We start from the raw sequence: 22,470 nt of genomic DNA on the forward strand, positions 1-22,470 counted from the left end.
TATCAGAGTGGATAAAACTAGAACTTCAGAAGCTTATTAGGTATCTAAAAGTAGTACCTAATGTTTGAAATGTTCAGATGTGGAGAACACTTGTATTTCTTCAGTTTCACATTGGATTTACGTGGAAGCAGGTAATGGCCTGGGAGGCAGGCAGTGTAAGCGAGTAAGCCAGGAGTCAGACAGATTCTCCTTAAAATCGAGGCTTCCCCATTTATGACATCTCTGACCTTGGGGAAATTATTTAACCTCAGAAACCCAGTACATCTGTAAAATGGGATTAATAGTACCACCTTATAGGAAGGAGTAGATGAGGTAATGTCCGTAAACTGCTTGCTTGGCACAGTGCCTGAAGCACTGTGGTAAATAGCACTCCCAGAGGGTAACTTTTGTTTTTATTACTGAGCATTGGGAAGCATGGAGCCTGGATCCATTTCTGCTGCTAACATTGGCCATGAGCAAGTCACTTAACCCTTCTGGATCTTAGACTCAACAGGAATAATAATACTGATCTTTTTACCTGCAAGATGAGGGTGCAACCAGATTATACATGAACCAGTTTTTTGAAAAAGTATGAAGGAATATACCAATGTGCAAGTAAAAGATGAAGGAGGGAACAGTAGGCAGACAGAAGGGGCAGAGTAATGGACTTGAGTTTACGTTGTAACTGGAACTTTCCCACAGGAGTTCAGTTTGTGGAGAACACATTGAGTTATATTCAGTCGTCTGTTAAAAAAAAATAACGTGAATCCAGAAACCTAGCAGCACTATTCACCGATTACATTGATTTGTGGCCTCTCATCAAAAAAGGACCAGCCCTAAATTGATTTTGTGGGGGTTCTTATTGCATGTTTTCCCAAGTGAAGGCTGTTTAGGGAACCCCCTGGAAGGCCTGGCTGAGGTTTACCTTTTCATTCGGGAGCCCATTTCTTCAGCCACTCAAGCTGTGGGAGCATCAAGTGGAGGTGTGTGTTAGCTTGTCCCTCCCCTCAGGCCAAGTGCTTCTGCACATTATCTGTATGCTAAATAGCCAAGAGTGCTCCGCAAAGTTTTGCTTTGGCAAACTCACATCAGAATTCCTGGCTCTTCTCACGTCCCCTCTGCAGGGTCCTAATGGGAATACTGCCCGGCCATGGGTCCTGAGGCAAAGAAACATTTAGGAGTCAGGACAAGGAAAAATTATATTCTAGTCCTGCTGCTGTATTTATTGAAATGGGTTCACGATTCTGACGGTGTTTCCTAACACAAAGACATGCTACAGCATGGGTCGGGGAAAGTCAGTCATTTCTTTGGAATCAGAAGCTGATTTGTAGTTGGGGGTTACAAATCTGTTCACTGACTTTCTCAGGCCACCCTTCACCCTCGATTCCAACGGGAATCATGTTGTCTGTATAGAACAGTGCCAGCCCCTATGCTAATCAAGTTTAATCTACCAGCCAGGACTGCTTTCCCACAATGAGCATTTGGGGGCATTGCTTATTAAAATATCGGGTCTTTAGCACTACCTTGAAAGCAAATCTGAAGGCTTGATAGGGGCTACCGTCTTTTTATTATTATTGTTATTGTTGTTGTGATCTTAAAGAGCAGTTGATACGGGAGTGAGAAGGGGACTGGCTCCAACATGCCCCCTTGGCCACCCCTCCCTAAAAGATTTAAAAACAGGTACTGAGCCAGAGAATTTTCAAGGCTAACTTTCTCACGTGGAAGAGAAAAATTATTACGATGCCCTTTAGCTAAGTACACTCACTTCAGCCTTTATGGACGGCAGCGATCACGTGCTCACCTCTTCTCGAGGAAGAGAGCTTGAAAACAATCACACAGCAGAACCTCCGGAGACTGGGGGCGGGCTGATATCTGATAGTTGGGCACAGGGAGTACCTGTAAGGTTTTTGGTTGTGTGTGGTTTTTTTTTTTTTTTTTAAGGAGAAAGCTTATGGAGAAGTTATTTTCCTGCCAAAAAGCTAAAGTATATCTAACCTCCTTTTCATCTTATCCATCATTGCTCTAGCAGAAAGAGATAGCTGACATGCCTGAGTCTTAGCAGACCTGTAGGCCCTCTGCAGAAGGCACGGGTCAGATAACCGGCCCTCTACGGTTCAGCATTCAAATGGGTGTACGCAGGAGTGAAAAGGAGCAAACAGAATTATGCAAACATGGTGGATGAAGACTTTCTAGTAAACTTTTAGCAAATATTGACTCAGAATTGAGAATTATCTGAAATTTATTCTTATCCAAAGTATCCAGGGAAGTCACTGATTTGAAAGAAAACAGGATCATTTTGTATGTGAGCTATCCTGAAACCAGAAATAGAATGTAGAAATGACATAGAACAAGGCACTGAAAGAAATTGGGTGTGGCCAGGATAAGAACAGAGTGTAATTGGATTTGTGTGTTATTTTCATGGGTGTATAAAAGACAGAATGAGAGCGAGAAAGGGGTGGGGGAGAGAGAGAGAGAGTTTGCACTGAATAAAAGCTAACTGTTAAAAGTACAATGTATACGTTTGGCTCCTGTAAAATGTGGTCTTATTATACCCTTGTCCCCAGTGTGTACTTGAATTGGTGTGAGTGGTCATAACTGTAGTCATGATGATTTGGTCTCTGGATTTTGTGAAAACTAGTATCTGAATAATGCATTCCTACCTGGCTTTAGCAGTCCTGAAGTGAAGTAGAGAGGTACAGGGTTTAACAACTTTAGGAAAATTCGGGTCACCTTATAAATTCGGTGTCTACCTGGGAATTGCCTTCTTGTAAATTTGGCACTCTGACTTACCTTCCTCACCTTCACACCTCTCCTTTTGAAAAAAATGAAACACAACAAAACACTGTTCATTTTATGTTGAAGGACATTACTCTAGCTGTCTGCTTGGTGAACTGCTACTACTCCTTCCAGACCCAGACAAATATACCCACTTTGGGAAGACTTCACCGTCCCCAAATAGAACTAATTCCTTTCTTCAGTATTGCCCATAGAAGAATCTCAGTAATGATGTCTAACATCTACTGAGCACTTAATGTGCACCAGTCCCTTTATAAGCAATAGTTGTTTAATCAACTTTGTGAGGGAACTACTGCTATCATCCCCAGTTTATAGATGACATATAACGAAGGCTTAGAGGAGTTTAGTAATGTGTCCAGGGTCTCAAAGCTGGGCACAGGCAGAGCCATGGTCTAAACCTAGGTCTTATTGATGCTTTCAGTGACAAAAATGACCCTTGAAGTGACCTCTTAATCACTGTGTTCTCTCTTATTCTCCCTCCTCCCATACCTGCATAGGTATATAAAATTTAGGGCCACATTGATTGCATCTTGGTATGTATACCCTCCCAAGCAAAACTGTGAGATTCAAGATGGTAAATGGCATCTTGGTAACTCCTGTTAAAGAATAATTCTTCAGAACCCTGACTCACACGGATATAAAACGAACACTTGTTAAGATTTTTATTTAACTCACTAGTAAATGAGGGAACCAAGAAATTTGTTGTAATAGGCTCACAGGAGAACCACAAATTTATTTGGACTAAAAGAATGTTGAGATGAATTTACAAATGGATTCAAAAGGGCGCCTGGGTGGCTCAGTCGTTAAGCGTCGCCTTCGGCTCAGGTCGTGATCCCAGGGTCCTGGGATTGAGCCCTGCATCGGGCTCCCTGCTTGGTGGAAAGCCTGCTTCTCCCTCTCCCACTCCCCCTGCTTGTGTTCCTGCTATCCCTATCTCTCTCTCTGTCAAATAAATAAATAAAATCTTAAAAAAAAATGGATTCAAAACTGGAGGGTGGAGTCAGTTGAACCTCCACTGGACAGAACTTATTTGCAACTATAGATAAGAATTATTTGCATTGCTTTCACTTATCTACAAGTTACCAAGTTGTAAAATAGCCCAAAGGCTAAGGCATTTATCCCTATGGGATCAGATAATGCCCAGAGGCTTCAGCATTCCATTAAAAGGATGCTCATTCCAAAGTCACCTCTGAGAAATAGGATTGCATAGCAAAGGGCTGAAACTCATGATTTAGACAGGTTCCAAATCAAGAGTCCCAAGCTTAATGTGGGATCTTAAGTAAAATTTGGAGAATACAAACAACCACATGCATGTGTGTGTGCACACGCACACACATCATGCACAGATCTTGAGACGATTCATAGTAATAATATAGGAAATAATATAGGAATATAGGAAAGTACATTACAGATACTGCTAAGTATTAGGTGTTATTATTAGTAATATAATGTCTAACATACAGTTGTTGCTTAATGTTTGTTGAGTGACAAAATCAGGAGTGGACAAACTTTTTTCTGGAAAGTTCTAAATAGTAAATATTTTAGACTCTGCAGGCCATAGGGCATCTGTACAATTACGACTCTGCTCTTGTAGGTTGAAAGTGGCCGTAGATAATATTTAAGCAAATGAATGTCGCTGTGCTATAGTAAAACTTTCTTTATAGAAACATGCATTGGGCTGTATTTTTCGTATGAGCTATAGCTTGCTGATCTGTGAGCTAAATGAATACAATGGCTCATTTAAAAGCTTGGGATGGAGGACTAGATTAATTTCTAGTCGTACCTGTTGGTGGACCTTGCTCGTGTCACTCCCCAGAGAAATCTGGGCAGAGTTTGGTCAGTGCTAATTAGAAGTTATAACACGATAGAAGGTATTCCCTTTGCTACCATTCAAAGTAAATTGACCACTGGAATTACAGTCAGACCTAGATTTGATTCTCTTTTCAACCAGATACTATATGCTCGATCATGGGCCAGTCATCCATCAGGTCTGTACCTTCGATATACAAACCTTGTGATAATCACGTAAACAATGACATACTTTACCAAGATAGTAAGTATTCATTTCCAGAGAGGAAAGAAGTTCTCCATGGCTGCTTCTGTTGTGTGGGAACTATGTAATCTTTATGGTTGAATAATGGACTAGCTATTTCAGCAAGGGATAAAAGATGTAAGGTAAAATAGTTCTCTTTATTGTTGTGAAACAGGCTCCAGAGTATCATATATTGAGTCTGAAAATTATTGTATTTGAAAGGTCGTTAAATGTTGGCATCATGTTAAGTGGCCTTACAAATAAGCATTTGTTTTGAAATGTACTAACAAGATGTCCCAACTGTAGCAAAAATGGTCTTTTTGCCTTAGGCATGACTGATTTTTTTGGAAGTAAGTCAATCAACTCAACCCAAAGTTGGAAAAAAAATTACAGATCATTAAAATCCAACTGAAATGGCCACACACTTTAAAGGAGGCCCATTAGCCATGCAGATATGAAGCTACCTGTACTTCTGATAAGCACAATTAACTAAACAATGAATTCCATTAACAAGTACTTGTGAGACGTTAAGCCTTGAAAACTTGGCTTTGATGAGTTGGAATGGTAGAGAAATACAGTAGAATTTGTTCCCCTTTAGCAGTTTTAATAAAAAAAAATCTTGGTTAGTCAGTTAGACCCAACACCTCCTCCTGAATGTCACTCCCAACATTTTAAAAATTAAATGCTTGTGTTTTTTATGTCCCTTAAGGTTCTTTCTACTGGACTGAGCCAGATGAATACGTTTTCAGACGGACCTGTATTTGCAACTAACCCACATTTTGTCTTTGAAGTTGTAATTATTGATGTAAAAAAAAAACCCGGCGTACTCCATTTTAGGACAGTCTGCTCTTACATCTGGGGGTGTTGTGTCGTGTAAGAGAAGGTTGTATAGCTGGAGGATGGCAGAAGGACAGAGCAGGTGCTGAGTAGCCCTTTGGGGTAGAGCCACCTACTAACCCTGTGCCTTTGCCGAGTCTCCGTTTCCTCATTTGTAAAATGGGAGAAAGACAGGGGCTACCTGCCGCAAGGATTAGATGAAAACCATCATGTGAAGGGCATCATATGGTGCCTGCCTTCTAAATGAAGACTGCTGCCGTCGCTCCTCATTATTACTGTTGTTATTTTCAACCAAAAAAGTTTATGTCTGTATCCAGTTAGTCTTAGTCAGTTTGGGTCGCTATAACAAATACCATAGATTGGGTGGCTTACGCAACGTTTATTTCTCACAGTTTCAGAGGCTGGGAATTCTAGCATCAGGGTGCCCCCCAATTTGATTCCTGGTGGTGAAAGCCCCTCCCTGGCTTGTCGAGGGCTACCTTCTTGCCCTGTCCTTACTAGGCCGCAAGAGAGATCATCTTTCTCGTGTCACTTTTGATGAGGCCGCTAGTCCCATTCATGACCTAATTACCTCCCAGATGTTCCATCTCCTGATACTATCACCTTCGGGATTAGGGATTCAACATTCGAATTTTACGGGAGGACACAGATTCAGTCCATAGCACCAGATCGGTGATAAGTGTGCACAGGATGGAGCCAGAGGAGACCTAATAGCGTGGGATGTTGTAGCTCATTTGTGGCTACTTCTCAGATTCTCACTGAGGTCTTCTCACCAGGGCTTCGGTTTTAGTATCATCATCAGGTTTCTACTGCTCTTGTTCCATACCCTCTCCTTTCTGTCTTTCCATCTTTCCATTCCCCACCCCCACCTCCCCTCACACTCTGCACAGAGCCTTAGTTTTCCTGTAAAAGCCTGCTTTCTTTGTGGCCCCCTGCACCTCTCAGTGGGTGAGGGAGGAGGCTATTTTCCACGGCCTTCAGGGCTGCTTCAGACCCCACCATCTAGCTCTCCATAGTCTGGCCTCTCAAACCTTCCACTGCTCACTGTCTTGTGACCGCCCCAGCCACACCTCTTTACTCGGAGGCCCCTGCACATGCTAAGTGCTTCCACATTGCTCCTCCTGTTACCTGGACAGCCTTTCTTTTCTGCCTGACTTTCCAAATCCTATGCTTGTTGAAATCCCAATTCAAATTCCAGCTTCATGCCACTCTCCTGCTTCCTGAGCCTAAGATCCTTTGTCCCAGGCATTTGAAACAGGCATACTACCTTGTCCTTTGCCCGCTGTAATGTCCCCTGTCCTCCTTCCCAGCCTGCAATCAGTGCCAGGCATTTTCTCCTTTACTCCACAGCGCCTCACAGAGCCTTACTTTGCACACTGTTTTGAAAGTCACCTGTTTAAATGTTGTGAAACGACTGAATGTGCAGAAACCAGGCATGTCAGTAAGCATTTGGTGAATAAATGATTGACAGATCAACTGCAGAATCCTTAAAGGAACTATGCTTGTTGCTTCTTTGTCCTTTTAGAACCTATCATGGTATCTGGCATACAGATAGGTGCCTAAGGAATGGTTATTGACCGAATGCCTGACCCACTGTGTGGAATAACAGACACTCAGTATGGCGTCACATGCCCCTTTTTCTCAGATGCCAGGCCTCTACGCAGAATCGTAAGCCGATTAACTTGGTTCTTAGGTTAGAAGAGAGGGAACCGTTTAACTCTGGATATAGTACATTTCCAATGAGATATTTATGACCCAACAACGTGCCATCTGAGAGGCTTCAGTGGTTCATAAAATCGCTAGCCTGACGGGCACTAAAACACCTGAATGGCATTGGTAGAAAGACCATGAATTCATATCAGATTCAGTGCTCAAAGAATTCAGTTGTTACCACTTAATATTCATTGAATGTCGGCACTGTACTTCTGTACTAGGAAAAAATAGACGAGACATACTTTGTGCAGTGGGCTTTGTTAGCTATAATTAGTCGATGATAGTACAGTGTTGATACAGCAGTTCAGCAGTTAAAGAAAAGCAGTGCCCTTGGTACAAATGTGAATATATTTATACATCTGGTTCTGTTATGCTTACTTACTGTGTTTCAGCACCGTTACTGTTCCCCGGGCACGATGGCTAAAGTGGGAGAATTTCGCCAGCTCATAGTTTGAGAAAAATGAGAACAGCCACACTTCTGACGCAACTTAGTTAAATCACGTGCCCTTTAATTTTTGTTTTGTTGTGGTAACTGGAATTCTGGCTTTGCTCTCTTTTACACTAGATAGCCCTGGAAGTCTTTTCTACAGTCCTACATTGCAATTTCACTTCTCTTTCCATATAAAGTCTGGCTAATTCGGATTATATTTGGATGGATCTGGACTGTGTTTATCTTTGCATTGTCTAGGAAAGCAGAGAATAAAATTGCAAAGAGAAAGGACATGTTTTAAGCTACTTAAGAGACTGAATTATTTCTGAAGCCTTAAACGAATAGTGATGTAGAAACCATGCAGCTAGTCATGTGGGGGTCATTGGGTCTTGCCCCTCTTTTCACACTTAAGGAAGAGGCCGGAAGAGAGGTGACTAGCCCAGGGTCACCTCACTACGTGATGACCACTGAGTAAAAGTACAGGAGCTCCTCAACTCCACAAATAGGGCTTTTCAAACAAAACAAACAAACAAACAAACAAAAACCAATGAGGCTCATCTGTCAACTAAAGTCCCTTTTTTTTTTTTAAACATTTTATTTTTATTTATTTGAGAGAGAGAGAGAGCATGAGCTGGGGGAGAAGCAGACTCCCCACTGAGCAGGGAGCCCCATGTGGGACTGGATCCCAGGACCTTGGGATCATGACCTAAGCCGAAGGCAAACACTTAACTGTCTGAGCCACCCAGGTGTCCCTAAAGTAGTCCTTTTAAAGAGACATGTATTTGGAAACATTTACAATCAGTTTGCACACGTGACTTGACATACCTGAGAATGAGGAACACTTTTAATTTCCACCAGTATTCTAAAAATCAAACTTTCAAATTGCTCACTTCCCCCAACATACTATAATATACAGATTTTTTTTGAGGTTTTAAGAGATTCCTTTTGACTCGATAACCTACATGAGAATTGAGGGGTCAATATACACAGCATTAAAATTTGGATATTTTCGACACTGAACTCCAATAATTTTAAGCAGACTCACTAGATCTTAGTGGCTACTAGAGTTTAGGTGATTTGTTAGCATTTTATAATTTTTATCTTTTTTATTCTCCAAGTGCTAGCATCTTTTTAAGTTTCCAAAATTAAGTGGGTAGAAAGAGAAATTGGAAGTTAGGAAATCTGAGTTCTAGTTCTTTAGAGTGGAGAAACCTTTAAATTGTAGTAGTTTTCTGTTTATTTTAATGTGTAGTTAAAACATAAAGCCAGCATATCTCCGTCATGAATTCATAAATGATATTGTTTAGGGCAAAACTTTAAAAAATATATAAAAAGGGTAGGCCACTTAACAGAAACTAAGTAGCAGTATACATGAGTAAGGCGGACCATGAAGAAGATATTGAAAGAAGTGGAACAGAGGATTAGACAATCTCTAAAGTCTCTTCCAATATAAAATTCTGTGATTTTACTAACTTACACCAGGTATTTGGATTTCACTGTCTTGCTGGTGGGCTTTGCATATCTTTAGCAAACAGTATATCTAGGGTGGATATAACTTTGGCTTTCATGCCACCCAGGTTTTCTGGGTAAAAAAATGGAAGGGTTAATGTCACCTTGGAAAACTTTTTAGAGATAAAGTCAGTGGAATGCATGAACAGCATCAGGATTTTCAAGTGGAATGGGGGTGGTAAATACATTTGATTCCCATTAAAATGCTTTGTAAGGGTAATACTCTATTCTCCCACTGAATTATAGGCTAATTGTGTACACAAGGCTTTTACTGCACACATGGTCTAAAGAAGAAATCCATGTCATAACAAATGACATGATAACAGCTTTTATGAAGATCTATCAATGGAGCTTGAAACACTGTATGAATTTGTTATTGGGACAAATAACAGATATTGTCAGAAGAGTATTCCATAGTGGAAGCAGTAATATTATCATATTTTTTTATGAGTAAAAAAACTCTAATGCGTCAAGACTGGATAAATGAGAATGGTTTATTTGTTTGAATATGCAATGAGATATATAAACACTTGACAGTCAAGCTTCAAGAACAAGATTTGAGGCTTGGCACAAACCCTGGAGACTGAATTAGAAAATGTTTTGACGTAGCGCCTCTCGGAAAGACCACCAGTGTGTCCAGCACCGTCATCTCTCCACTGCACCTAACAACATTTGTCTTTGATACGCAGCTCACTGGCCAATGAATTCATGGGCCCACGAATTCTGACACTGCCCAGGGAGGCGTTTAGACCCATCGGATCGTATGGAGGAGGAGACCAGTAGGGCTCTGAGGGCACTGTAAATCTTAACACACAAGGGAATGCTGAAAAAACCTCAATTAGAGTAGAGAAGATATCAGGGGGTTATGGTACTTGTCCTCAAATATTTGAAGAACAGTCAGAGGGAAAAGGGGACTGGATTCTTACTCTCTGGTATTTCAAATGCAGAAGATTGGGATGAAAGAAGAAAAGTAAGAGGAAGGAAATCAATATAATTACTGACCGTGGAGTGTATGTCCAGACTGTGCTGGGTGTTGCTTATGTGACCTCCTTTTTTTTTTTTTTAAAGATTTTATTTATTTTTTGACAGGGAGAGACATAGCGAGAGCAGGAACACAAGCAGGGGGAGTGGGAGAGGGAGAAGCAGGCTTCCCGCAGAGCAGGGAGCCCGATGTGGGACTCGATCCCAGGACCCTGGGATCATGACCTGAGCCAAAGGCAGACACTTAACGACTGAGCCACCCAGGCGCCCTATGTGACCTCCTTTAACTCTCAGAAAGTTCCCCTGTGGTAGCTGTTACCTCCTTGTAACAGAAGAGATGGAGGTCAGAGAAACTAAAAGATACTATTTCTACTAATAGTAGCAAAAATACGACTACTTAGTAAAAAACAAAACAAAGCCAAAAACCACTTCCTGAGTGTCTGCTGTGTATCAGACTGTTCTAAATGCTTTGAGTACATGATACTTTTTTATTGTCACAGCAATCCTATGAGAGAGGTACTATTTTTATATCCATTTTATTGGTGAGGAAACCAAGACACAGGAGTTGAGTCCCATGTTTGGTGTTAACACTGTTAATAAATCTGGAGTGAGAGTCAAAGCAGATAGTCAAGCCTGCTTCACTCTTATGTCACTTTGTGTCTTTGCTTTCTGAGCATGTGCTCTGTGCCAGACCCAGTATTTGACGATTTATATCCTCATAGCAACATAGCCCCAAAGAATGAAACGACTTGCCAGAAGCAAATACCTCAGCCAACATTGTTCATTTTCGGGCTCTGGGCTAAGTCTCTTTGGACCGTGCTCAGCTTTCTCTGTGCTTGCAGAGGTGTAGATTCTGAATCAGAAACTTTTTAGCAAGTAGAACAATTGAGAAAACCAGAATGGGGGTCCCCAGGGAAGAAGAGGGAACTCAGGAGCTCTCCTTCTCTGGAAACATTGGGAAGAAAACTTGTGTCAGTTAGGCAGCGATGGGGTAGAAGCTTCATGTAAAGTGTTGAACCCAATGCCCACTAAGGTTTTGTCCGGCTCTGGGATTTTATGAGGCTGTGTTTTCTTCTCATCTGCCCATGTCATCTTGTTTTCCCCTGGGTGTACTCAAATGTACTTGCAAATCTCACTGTGATATTTGAATCTGGCTCTGGGGGTTAGATTGCTTTGGTAAGATACTCACTTGCTAGGATACTTGACATGATGCCTTAGGGGAAATGGTCGATCATTTGAGAAGGCAGCAGCATCAACAGTAAGCAGTGAAGTTAACTAAGACGGAAAATGTAGTCTGTGGGTCTTCACACAATGCGAACAGGTAGATCTAACGGTAGCCGGGGTCTCCCTTAGACATGCTGTTACACTGAAAATATTTGACTGCCTTGACTTTTATTTTCAAAGCATTTACCAAATGCCCAGTTTGGAAATAGTAGTTTCCCGAGGGTGGTCTCAACTTTAATTATATCTGTTGCAACTTGCCTACTCTGCTAGATGTCTCATTTTCAACTCTGAATGTCTTTGGGTGGACATGTCTTCCTTCCTGTGACCCCCCCCCGGGTGAAATTTGTCATGTTATCCTGCAGCGTTCCTCTGACATGCTGTGCTGTCTTGTCTCCTGAAACCATCTCTTGCCTTGTTTTGAGTCCTGAGGGTAACAGAGGACATCCATGTCTTTGGGTCAGAGGATGTACATGACTTCCGCATTTGCCTCTTTATACCTCCCCCCTTCCCTTCCCCAAGCCTCTACCTTGAACCAATCCTCCATACCTCTCTTAAACGTCTACCTAATTCCCTTTGGTGACATCAAATTGGTGATATTGATGGGTGAATCTTCTCTGACAGTCTTCCTGTGTCCTTCTGACTCATTTTATTTCAGCTCAAAGCTAAGAAGACGCATTTTCTCCCTTTTTCCTTTCCCCTCTATTTTTCTATTCCTTGGCCTTTCTTTCACTGTTAATTCTGTTGGACATTTAAATGTTTCTCTGGAGGAGGTGGGAAGGTGGGGAGGAAAGTGGAAGCCACTTAAAATTGACTGGTGTTCCCATCAGTGGCCTCAGAAAGTTATTGCCCAGTCTAGAACTAAGATGGGAAACAGATTATGTACCATCTGATGATTTGCTTCTCTAAACCGAGGAGAAGTCACAGAATAAGGGCCTGTGCACAGTGAAGGGTTTCTATCTGTGCTACTTTCTGTCTAATAAATTCAAAATGATAACTATAATGCATGTCCCTCTGAGAGGTTCCGATGGATTTGTAAAGGATTTTGACTTGTGCCTGGAGCTCAGCTGAGTTACAGAAAAGAGGAAATAGGGACTGTATCTGTATATTACCATTAGGTTGAGAACTGGAAAATAAAGATGTGCTTATGTGTGTATGTATATTCATATACGTGTATTTGAATTATTCATGTATTTAGAAGTCCAGTGGTTGATATTTATTTAATTTTCATTCAAATGTTGGTGGATTAAGTATCAGTGTGCACAGTCCCATTTCAGCGAGCGTCTTAACTTTTGACATGGAAACAGAATATTACTATCACTTTTCACTTTTCCCTTCCAGTCAGCTGCAGAAAACAGTCATTCATTCTCTTGGGAAACTACTTTTAGAAGACAGGAGATACTGATGAGACTGGAACCACTAAGACTGAGTGTAATAGAGTCTCAGTAATGGAAGGGAAGACACCAGACACTTTTATATATATAGAAAAGTCAACATCGGAAATAATCAGAAGGGTTTCCAGGTTACTCATGAGATCTCAGTGGATTAGTGAATAACATTCTCCATGGTAATAGCATTATTAATTTCTAGCCTTTACAGGAAAAATTCATTAATTTTTTGCAGAAGTTAAACTTTCTTTTTGGGTTTCCAGTTAGACCCACTGTGTTAACCAGTTCACGGTCCCTCCCCCTCTCCTCCCTCTTTTCTCTCTTCTTGCTCTCCTTTCTTCTCACTTCCTTACCTTCTCCTGTGACAAAGAGAAAATTACATTAAAAGATTAACCGTTAAAAGAAATTCAAGGTTGTATATCGATGTCTTTATTCTCCTCACTAAAATTGCCATTGTTAAAACAGATCGTTTCTTTCAGAAAAGTGGAAAAAAGGAAGAAAAATTAAAGCCTGTAGAGGCAACGCATATAGGGAATCTCGTGTTGAGCTTTCAGTGTATTCTCTGCTGCATGTTAACGATGAAGGGCGGGGCTGTGACATGAAATATTGTTCCTTATTTAATGTTTCACACTTTGATCTCTGCATTGCATATTTGCCTCTCTTGTGACCTTCTCTTTGCCTTTATAACTGCTTTTTTTCACCCATAATCCAAAATAAGTGTACATTCCTACAGAGAAATTAAAGGAAGCTGTCAGTGTAGAGTTAATATAGTTAAAGCATCCTTAACTCTGCTACAGACCCCTTAAATAATTAAAACTGTATGCTTGAAGAGTCATATTTGCATTTCTTTACGAAGTTTATTTAGCACACTTTGTTACACTCAATTAAGTGAGACTGTTCTGTTTCATTTTCTTTGCTTCGGGTTGATCATTTTGCCTTTTGATTCTTATGCCCTCGTGTAATTTCACAGTGCTTAGGTCTCTAAAAGTATACATATATTAATGCATATGTAGATCTATACACACCCATTAAAAGGCTTACGAATTATACTGAATAGAATCTTTGCCCAAGGCATTTGAGCATTGCAAGTCATCTAAGGTGTAACTGGGACTGCAGATAATTCACTGTGGTAAAGACGGAGCTTGACAAAGTTCTTTTAACATTCAGTGTTTTTCTTTTAAGTCCTGTTATTTTGACATCACCTTCTCTCTCCACTGTTTGATTTGTGAATCACTTAGCAAAAACAAGAAGATACAGGTGTCGAATGGTTGTGGAAAGGAAATTAAATATAAGTACTATCTATATCTCTCCACATCTCAGTTGGCAAAGCATGTGCAAGGTGTTCTCCGTAAATTAGTTCACTGCTTAAGTTATGCATGTTTAAGAAGGAATAAATGTAGTTATCCATTTCTTAATGAGTAGTGGGATCAATTGGAGCATGATGAGAGAAAATAGCATAATTTTGCTTCCCCAGTTGGGGTTCAATATCCCTAAACTTCACCATTAATCACTCTATCCATTTCCTGGGTTATTTCTGATTTTACATGTAAGATATTCTTTCCTTTTCATTCTCCTCCCAGGTAAGTAAGCCTTTTTGAATTTGCTCAGTGGGGTCGTAGATGGGGGATGCTTTCTCCTGTGCACCTCAAAGTCTCCCTGTTGCAAAGGCCCCTTCGGCCTTTGCTTCAGTTTATCTGGGTGCGTTCACGGCTAACCGTCGATATGTATGTGCAATGACAATTACGGGGGTTCTAATATATTTAACTGTTATGGGATCTGTTATGTCTACTTTAGGGTCGACCCCATCCCATATGACACTCCAAAACCAGCGGGCCACACGCGGTTTGTCTGCATCTCAGACACGCACTCCAGAACAGATGGTATCCAGATGCCTTATGGGGACATCCTTCTCCACACAGGCGATTTCACCGAGCTGGGACTGCCCTCAGAGGTTAAGAAGTTTAATGACTGGTTAGGTAAGGAATGATTGCGTTCTGGCGCCCCCAATTAACCTTTCCTGTCCGAGTGTCACTCACTGCGTCCTAATTGAATTAGAGCACTTGGAAGCCAGCTCAGCCATTTCTCATATGATATGCGGTGGTGTCTAGCTTTAATCCAATTCTGTTAATTAAAGATGAATTTTTAGATATTTAATTTTACTGTGCATCCTTTCAGTGCCTGGCCTCAGCGGCTCTGGGGCAAAGGGACGGAAAGCTTTGAAACCCATCTCATCTCACTCATGCTGCTTTAATGAGGGCATTCATTGGCACACATGAGACCTAGAATCATATTTTTAATTCATTGGCTCTGCAGTCTTTCCCAGATATTATGAGCAAAGATGTACAAATGACCTGCTAGTAAGAGAATATTTCTAAGAAATGAAGGAGGATGTGAAAGTCCTTCTATGAAGGGAGGGTCCTAGCACAGTGCTCCTTGGGGGCAGCTTTCCTAAGTGAACCAACGGATGTCCTAAAACCCCTGAAATGATGAGTTGTTCTGCTGTAAAGCTTCCCAAACTTGGAATGTGAAACCACCCTAGATACACCAAGAAAAGGATAATGGCAACTTTGTGGTTACTGTAGAGACACCCACAGGTCAGGGTTATGGAAAAATGTGGGCTCCTGGGTCAGGCAGTGGCCAAATATTAGCATTACAAGGCAATCATGGGGTTATTCAAAACTAGATTAGATGACACATCTTTTAAAAGAATCCCCTTAGGTGAGGGAAAGAAGGCAAGGGTTCTGAGATTTTAGAATCTCTAAAGACACTGAAGAATTATATAGTAAAGAGCAGAAATCACTCCGGAAGAATAATGTCATGAATAATATGTCAACCAATAAAAATTACTCAGGAGACTTAGGCAGAAAGTTTAAAATTCATTTTCCATCAAACTAAAGCAGGGGCTGAGAAATTTTTAAATAATTGATGAGGTGATAAAATGTGTGAATGGAAAAACAGCATTAACAGCAGTTAAAATATTTTTAAAACTAAGCCTAATTGCTAACATAACTATTTTCAGTTTTCCCGTGACCTTGTCGATCTATCCACATTTTATGTAGTTGGCATCAGAGTATGTATCTGCTCTTTTACTTCTGGCTATTTTCATTGAATAGTATTGACATGATTTTCAACGACTTTGCATAATTTTCATGTTCATCCTTTTAAATAGCAACATAACATTAATATTGTTCTGTGCTTTTATTTAATAAGGGATTCCTCTAAAAATGAATATTGATATTTGATAATTTCTCCTCTGATTCCTAGCACTGAAATTTGCGTTTTCATTTGTGTATGCCTTTTTGCTTCTATTGACTTATTTCTTAGGGTAAAACGTTGTATGAGTTAAATTACTAAGTAAAAGGATATGAAATTCTTTATGTGTTTTGCTGTGTATTGGCATCTTGCTTTCCAAGGGGATTGTGGCTGTGTACCTCATTAACGATGAATGGGTATACCAGTGTAAGCATGATCTCGGCAGCATTGGATATTGGAGCTTTATATTTTGAACTGTTTTAATAGTTATTCAGTCTTCTCGTTTTAAACGGCAGGGTACCTTAAATAACATTCAGCATAATCCCATTTTTATAGGTAACTCAGAGATATAGAGAAGTTAAGTGACTCTCTGAGAGTCTCTTTGTGGCAGAGCTGGGTCTATAATCCTGATCTTTTCACTTCTCTTTTGTCTTTGTAAAATTGGCTTTCAAATACTATTATCTCTTAATTTTAGCAACTTTTATTTATGAAGTGTTAGCAGGCAGAATTACTTGAGGTTGAATCTTGACAGTTCTAAACTGTTGTGTGAAACTGAATCTCGACACAGAAAGATCTAGCTGCCTTGACAATGTTGATTTGTAAAGAAAGGGTATAGCACTGTGGGAAGTGTTTATAGACGTACAAGACAGGATAGATCCTGGTTATAATCTTGTTTAGCCACTGACCTTGGGCAACTGAGTTAACCTCTCTTTTCCCCTTGGTTTCCCTCTGCAGAACTAAGGATTAATACTACCTGTCTTTTTGAATTGTCATGCAGATTAATCAGTAAATGATTGCTGCTAGTAAGTTTTTGTGGGCCATTAATAACTGAATGGGGAATGTGGTGAATGGACCATCAACAGATATTTAAAGGGTAAAAACAAGAAGAGGTCAGAGGAGTTATTTAGTAGATTAGAAGTAAACACTGGGAGATTTTATAAGGGAAAGTACTCTGTAAATGGAAATGTGCTGTAACTAAGGAAATAAAATGGTAAGGAAATAAAATGCTAAGGTCCAGTTGCATGGCCAGTTCCTTCTCTTCTCATTTCCCCTCTGATCTTGTGTGGCAGAAGTAAGAGGCCTCAGCAGGGGCTGCAGAACATGAGGCCAAAGGGAACCCATGGGATATGGATAAAGTTGGGATCCCATAGGGAAGGACCAGAATAGCTCAGTTACCCTGGCAACCTTATGGTGCTGAGAGTGAGAGGGGATGTGAGATTACACTCTACCACTTGGCTCAACGGAAGCCTCTCACCTGCAAAAAGTGCTTCTAGCAGCAGTTGCCAGATGACCTAGCAGAGTGGAGTCAGGGGTCAGATCGGTCTGGGGCTTTTGTCATAACAGGGCATTTAGTTCTCACTGGCATGGGTCCTTACAGATTTTGGAAGGCACTTCAAGTTCAGTGAACCTCTCACTGATTTCCATCTTTCTACTCTAGACTGTCCTGATTATTGGAAACAACCTGACCATCCCCCCCTCCCCCAGCTCCTTTTTTCTCCAACAGGCTCATGTATTTCTATTACAGGCCAGGCATTCCTTCTGTCCCTGTGTCATCCCTCTAAGGTTGCCAGTGTTATCCCATTTTCCAGATTGGGAACCTGAAGCTCAGTTGGGGTGACTTACCCAAGGTCATTTAACAGATAAGAAGCTCAGAGAGGTTATCAGAGAAATCCACTCAGGTTCACTTGACTACTCAGCCTGGGGTTGTCTGACCCCAAAGTGTGAGCCTTTTCTGTTACTACTCTGCTATTACGAATGGGCTCGGAGCAGCTGGGAAGCTTGCACTTTAGACTTGAACTAAAACAAGGTAGCTTCCAGCAGTTTCATGTGGAAGATGAGTAGCTGTTTGTCCATGTGCTATTACTTGAAAGATGTCTTTAAGTCCTGTCTGTCTTGAATCTCACCCTGACCTACCAGCTGCAGGGCCTGAGAATCCCATCATGACTTTCCTGTTGGTTCAGAGGCGATGAGTCCTGGTTAATTTGTGCATAGGCCACCTGGCAGGTGTAACACACACAGTTATTAATACGAAGTGATTTATGAGATAAGCCAGCACAGCACAGAGTCATAAGAAGATAGAGCTCAAACTTGGACAGGTAGGATACCATATAAGGATTATAAGCAGCTGGGAAGAGTCAATTTTGAATTCCCTACTTTTGGTAAGTTGCTTAAACTCTTGAGCCTTGATTTTCTCTTTTGTTAAATGGGCATCATCATAATGATCATCATAGGGCGTATGCACCCTGTGATAAAGCTTAGACCATTCTTAACACAGCCCTGGCCTGTAGACAACTTTCAGTAACTAGTATGGGGGAAGACAACAGAGCCAGAGGCAAAAAATCCAAAAACCAGAAACTGGAAGGGACTGGTACCATGGATTTAAAGAGGGATTTGGACTGTAAGAGGGAGCACTAAAAAGGTATTAAGAATAGAAGGTGACAACAAGCATCCCTTACTAGACAGAATGCTAGGACTTTTAGAGGCCTTAGATGTCCCACCTCCTAATTTGAGAGAAGGGGAAACTGAGGTGGGAGATTAAATGAATCACCCAGAGTCACTCAGAAAATAGATGGCCACATGGGGACTAGAACTTGAATGGGGAGGGGTGTTGAACGAGCATGTATTATCTGTAGGTGGTAGGGTCTAGACACTGTACCTGTCCCCACCCCCCAATTACAGGTATCATTCGGTCTCACAATAACTGATGAAGTAGCTCTTGTTACTGATGAGTAAGCTATTATCTTCTTCTATACTTACGAGGAAACTGAGCCTTGGTGAAGTTCACTTACCTATGATCGTAACAACTAGGTGGGCACATCAGGATTTGAACTTGGGTCCATCAGATTCCATTTCCCTAGCGTGTCCTCCTGTCTTTCTCTATTCCCAGTGTGGCGCTTAGGATCCCTGCTGGAGGGACCCTCTCCTGGGTATAATGGTGGTTCTTTGAAAAACTGCCTCCTTTGACACACACACTCACACATACAGATGCTGAGGGTCTAAGGTGGGTTTATGTGATGTTACAACAGTTCTATGGCACAGCCTCTGTATGGGGGTTGGCTGCTGGGAGGGTGTTGCGAGGTGGGGAAGCATTCTTAGCGTTTGGTGTAGACAGTTCCAATGGCAGTGAATTACAAGGAGGTAAATATCCATAGAGAATACTGAAGATGCAGCCAGGCACATAGGCTCTAAGAGGTGTCTAAATCATGTTGTGACATTAGCATTTCATTGCACTCATCTTGGTCCTTGAAGTGAATAGCCACTGACTGGAGCCTGAAAACCTTTTCTTTTGTGGGCTGGTCTCTCCCACTTGCGAACACTTGAATTAAAAAAAAAAAAAACAACCCAGCATATTCTGATAGCTTCTGCTGTTGCCCCATTGGCCCCTTTCCTCGGAAATCTCTGCCATGGGTTGGAGGGTGAAACTTTAAATTTCACTCTCTGCCATCCTGAGGGAGCTACCAGAATCCTGTTTTTCACTTCTCCCGAGGCTGGCTGATCAGACACTGGAGTCCTCCATCTCGCAAACACCTCCCCTTCTCCCTACCCAGCTGCCACCCATGGGGCTGTCTGGAAGGGAACCAGCCCAGGGTCCGAGAGACATGTGGCTTCTTATTGCCAGGGACTGCAGGGTTGTGGGAAAGAGGGACCGATAAATCTTGCCCAAAGAAATTATTTTTATTTTTTTTTTAAAGATTTTATTTATTTATTTGAGAGAGAGAGAATGAGAGACAGAGAGCACGAGAGGGAAGAGGGCAGAGGGAGAAGCAGACCCCCTGCTGAGCAGGGAGCCCGATGTGGGACTCGATCCCGGGACTCCAGGATCATGACCTGAGCCGAAGGCAGTCGCTCTAACCAACTGAGCCACCCAGGCGCCCAAGAAATTATTTTTAAAGTGATAGTTAAATACTCTCGTCCCATTAATATGTCAGGTCAGATATGCTGCAGGTATGTTATAGGTGAATAGGCTTTGGTGAGCTGAACTGGGATCCTAGCCACTCAACCATTACAGCATTTTCTTTTTTATCTTGGCACAAATGCATCCTAATCACTACAGGCTTGGCTTAAAAATAAACTTGCCAACTATAAAATGCTTGCTAGTTACAATGTGATTATTTTTATTGGTAGTAAATTCTGAACAACTGATATGCCCGAAGGTACATTTTTGTGAGCCATTGGGCCACGTGTGGTCTTCCTTCATGTTGCCGCTGTGTTCTTCCAGCTTGTGCCTCTTTGATATTCTTTACTGGTCTTCACTGTCCACTCGATTTCATCCCTGCTGTCCTCTCATCTTCAGCATATTTTTGGTAGACTTCTCCTTGAATATGGCATATACACATTGAACATTCGTGGTTGTTCTGTAATTGTTTGCTTGTCTCTACCCTACTAGACAACAGTGTGTGCCTAATGAGCACTCTTTGTACACCCAGTTTGGAGTATAGGGCCTGAAACATAGTGCCCAGAAATGGTTGTGCAATCATGGAGTGAATGAATGAACATAACAGTACAAGGCTTTTTTCTCCCTGTACTTCTGGCTCAGACTTCAAAATTATGTAGTTCCGTATGTAAAATCTCTTTCTATTCCCTTCCTTCTCTTTTCCCTTTCTCCTCAAAGTATTTATAACACCCAGTTGGCTATTGTTAATGATTCCTACATATGGTGCAGAAATATTATAAAGGGTTTGTTGTTGTTTTGTTTCCTGTTATAATTAGACCAAGTTCTTGGGTGGCCTATTGTTTCCGCCTAAAGATTACATGTAACAATCTGGCTAGTCAGAATCCCTTTTAGCACAGCACCAATGCCATGAACTTTCCATTATGACTTTTCCTTGGTCTTGGTTGTTATATAATAGCTTTGAGCTTTAGTTTCTCCAGGCCTGAAAGGAAGAATGAAAATATTCCCAAGGAAAATCTCAAGAAGAAGGTTATTCATATTTGTAGGAGCATTGCTTTAGGCATGGTTTATAACAGAGTGTGACTGTAACGAACATCACAGATCATAGACATATAAATTGATTTTGCTTCTTTCGGAATAATCATACTGGGAGACTGTGTCCCTTTTCCAGCGATCTTGCTGTTGGGCCAGAGTTTTGGAGCTGGGCTTTAGGAAAAGCTTTCATAGTCTGGGCTATTTATTTTATTCTTATAATACATGTAATACATGTGCATGCCTGATAACTTAGGAAGTAGAGACAAGTGAAAGAAGAAAACAAAATTACCCATGGCCAGAGATAACCACAGTTAACGTTTTAGTGTGAATCTTTATGGAATGTTTTCTGTTAATACTTACGTACACACATGCATACACACATCTTTTACCAAAATAGAGATTTATGGTAGTACTGTTTTATTGTGTGTTTTTCATCTTAATGTATCACAAACAACTTTCCGCATCAATAACTATGGCTAAAATATTTTTTCCCGAAAAAGAATATTTTTAATATAAAAAAAGAATATTTTTAATATAAATAAGATACACATGTATTATAAAAATTCAAGTATTTGATGTGTGCAAAGTAGAAAATAAACATCCCTCTGTAATCCCATCTTTAGAGTAGTTGTCTTTGATTATGGAATGTGAGAGAATTTTTTTGACTTTCTGTTTCTGTCTTGAATGTTCTCAATAGCAGCAAATATGCACCCTTTAAGGGCTTTTTGCTTAATGACTATTTTTAAAAAGTATTACAACTGTGCATATTATCCTGTAACTTTAAAAAATTTTAACACATCATGCTCTGCATTAGCATAGCATTCTGCTGTGTGGGTGCACTCTGATTTATTTAACCAGATCTCTATTACTGGACACCTAAGAAGTCTTCATTCTTTTATTATATGCACTGGTGTGATGAACATCCTTCCTGCTCTCTCTTTGCAAACATCCTTAAGTTATATTTGTAGGATCTCTCTCTAGCAGTAGAATTGTTGGTCCAAATGATACATACCTTAAAAAAATGGTTTATTATATATTGTCAAATGTCCCTCTGTTAAGATTATAATTTCTCCCTAATACTCTTCAGTAGTCTTTGAAAATTTGTGTCACGTGTTTTTGAATGTCTTCAGTGTCAGAAAAATCTCCCATCCTCTAAGGGCTTTTTAAAAAATGAATGCAAACTCTTTTTCTAATGGTGAAAGCTTACATACTCATGGTGAAAGAATGTAAATAACGGTAAAAAAAAAATAGATCACCAGGATATCTTACAGTTCACAGATAACTTCTCTTCACATCTGGCATGCATCCTGTTCCATGGTGTATGAATGCGTGTGTGTGTGTGTACTGAGGTATAGAAAGACAGTACGGTATAGCGTTCAGAGCATGAGTACTGGACTCTGTCTGC

General features: G+C 40.8%; 1 protein-coding gene across 3 annotated transcripts in view; it reads left to right on the plus strand.

Moving 5' to 3' along the window:
- The window catches only part of MPPED2 (metallophosphoesterase domain containing 2), a 171,930-nt gene that overhangs the window by 33,834 nt on the left and 115,626 nt on the right, over window positions 1-22,470 (plus strand). For all 3 annotated transcript variants that reach the window (XM_021684715.1, XM_021684714.1, XM_021684713.1), the window contains exon 3: window positions 14,681-14,862. In XM_021684715.1, coding sequence (XP_021540390.1) covers window positions 14,681-14,862 — 182 coding nt within the window. The remainder of the gene's footprint in view (window positions 1-14,680; window positions 14,863-22,470) is intronic.

Source organism: Neomonachus schauinslandi, chromosome 11, assembly GCF_002201575.2.
Source record: "Neomonachus schauinslandi chromosome 11, ASM220157v2, whole genome shotgun sequence".
Lineage (NCBI taxonomy): Eukaryota > Metazoa > Chordata > Mammalia > Carnivora > Phocidae > Neomonachus > Neomonachus schauinslandi.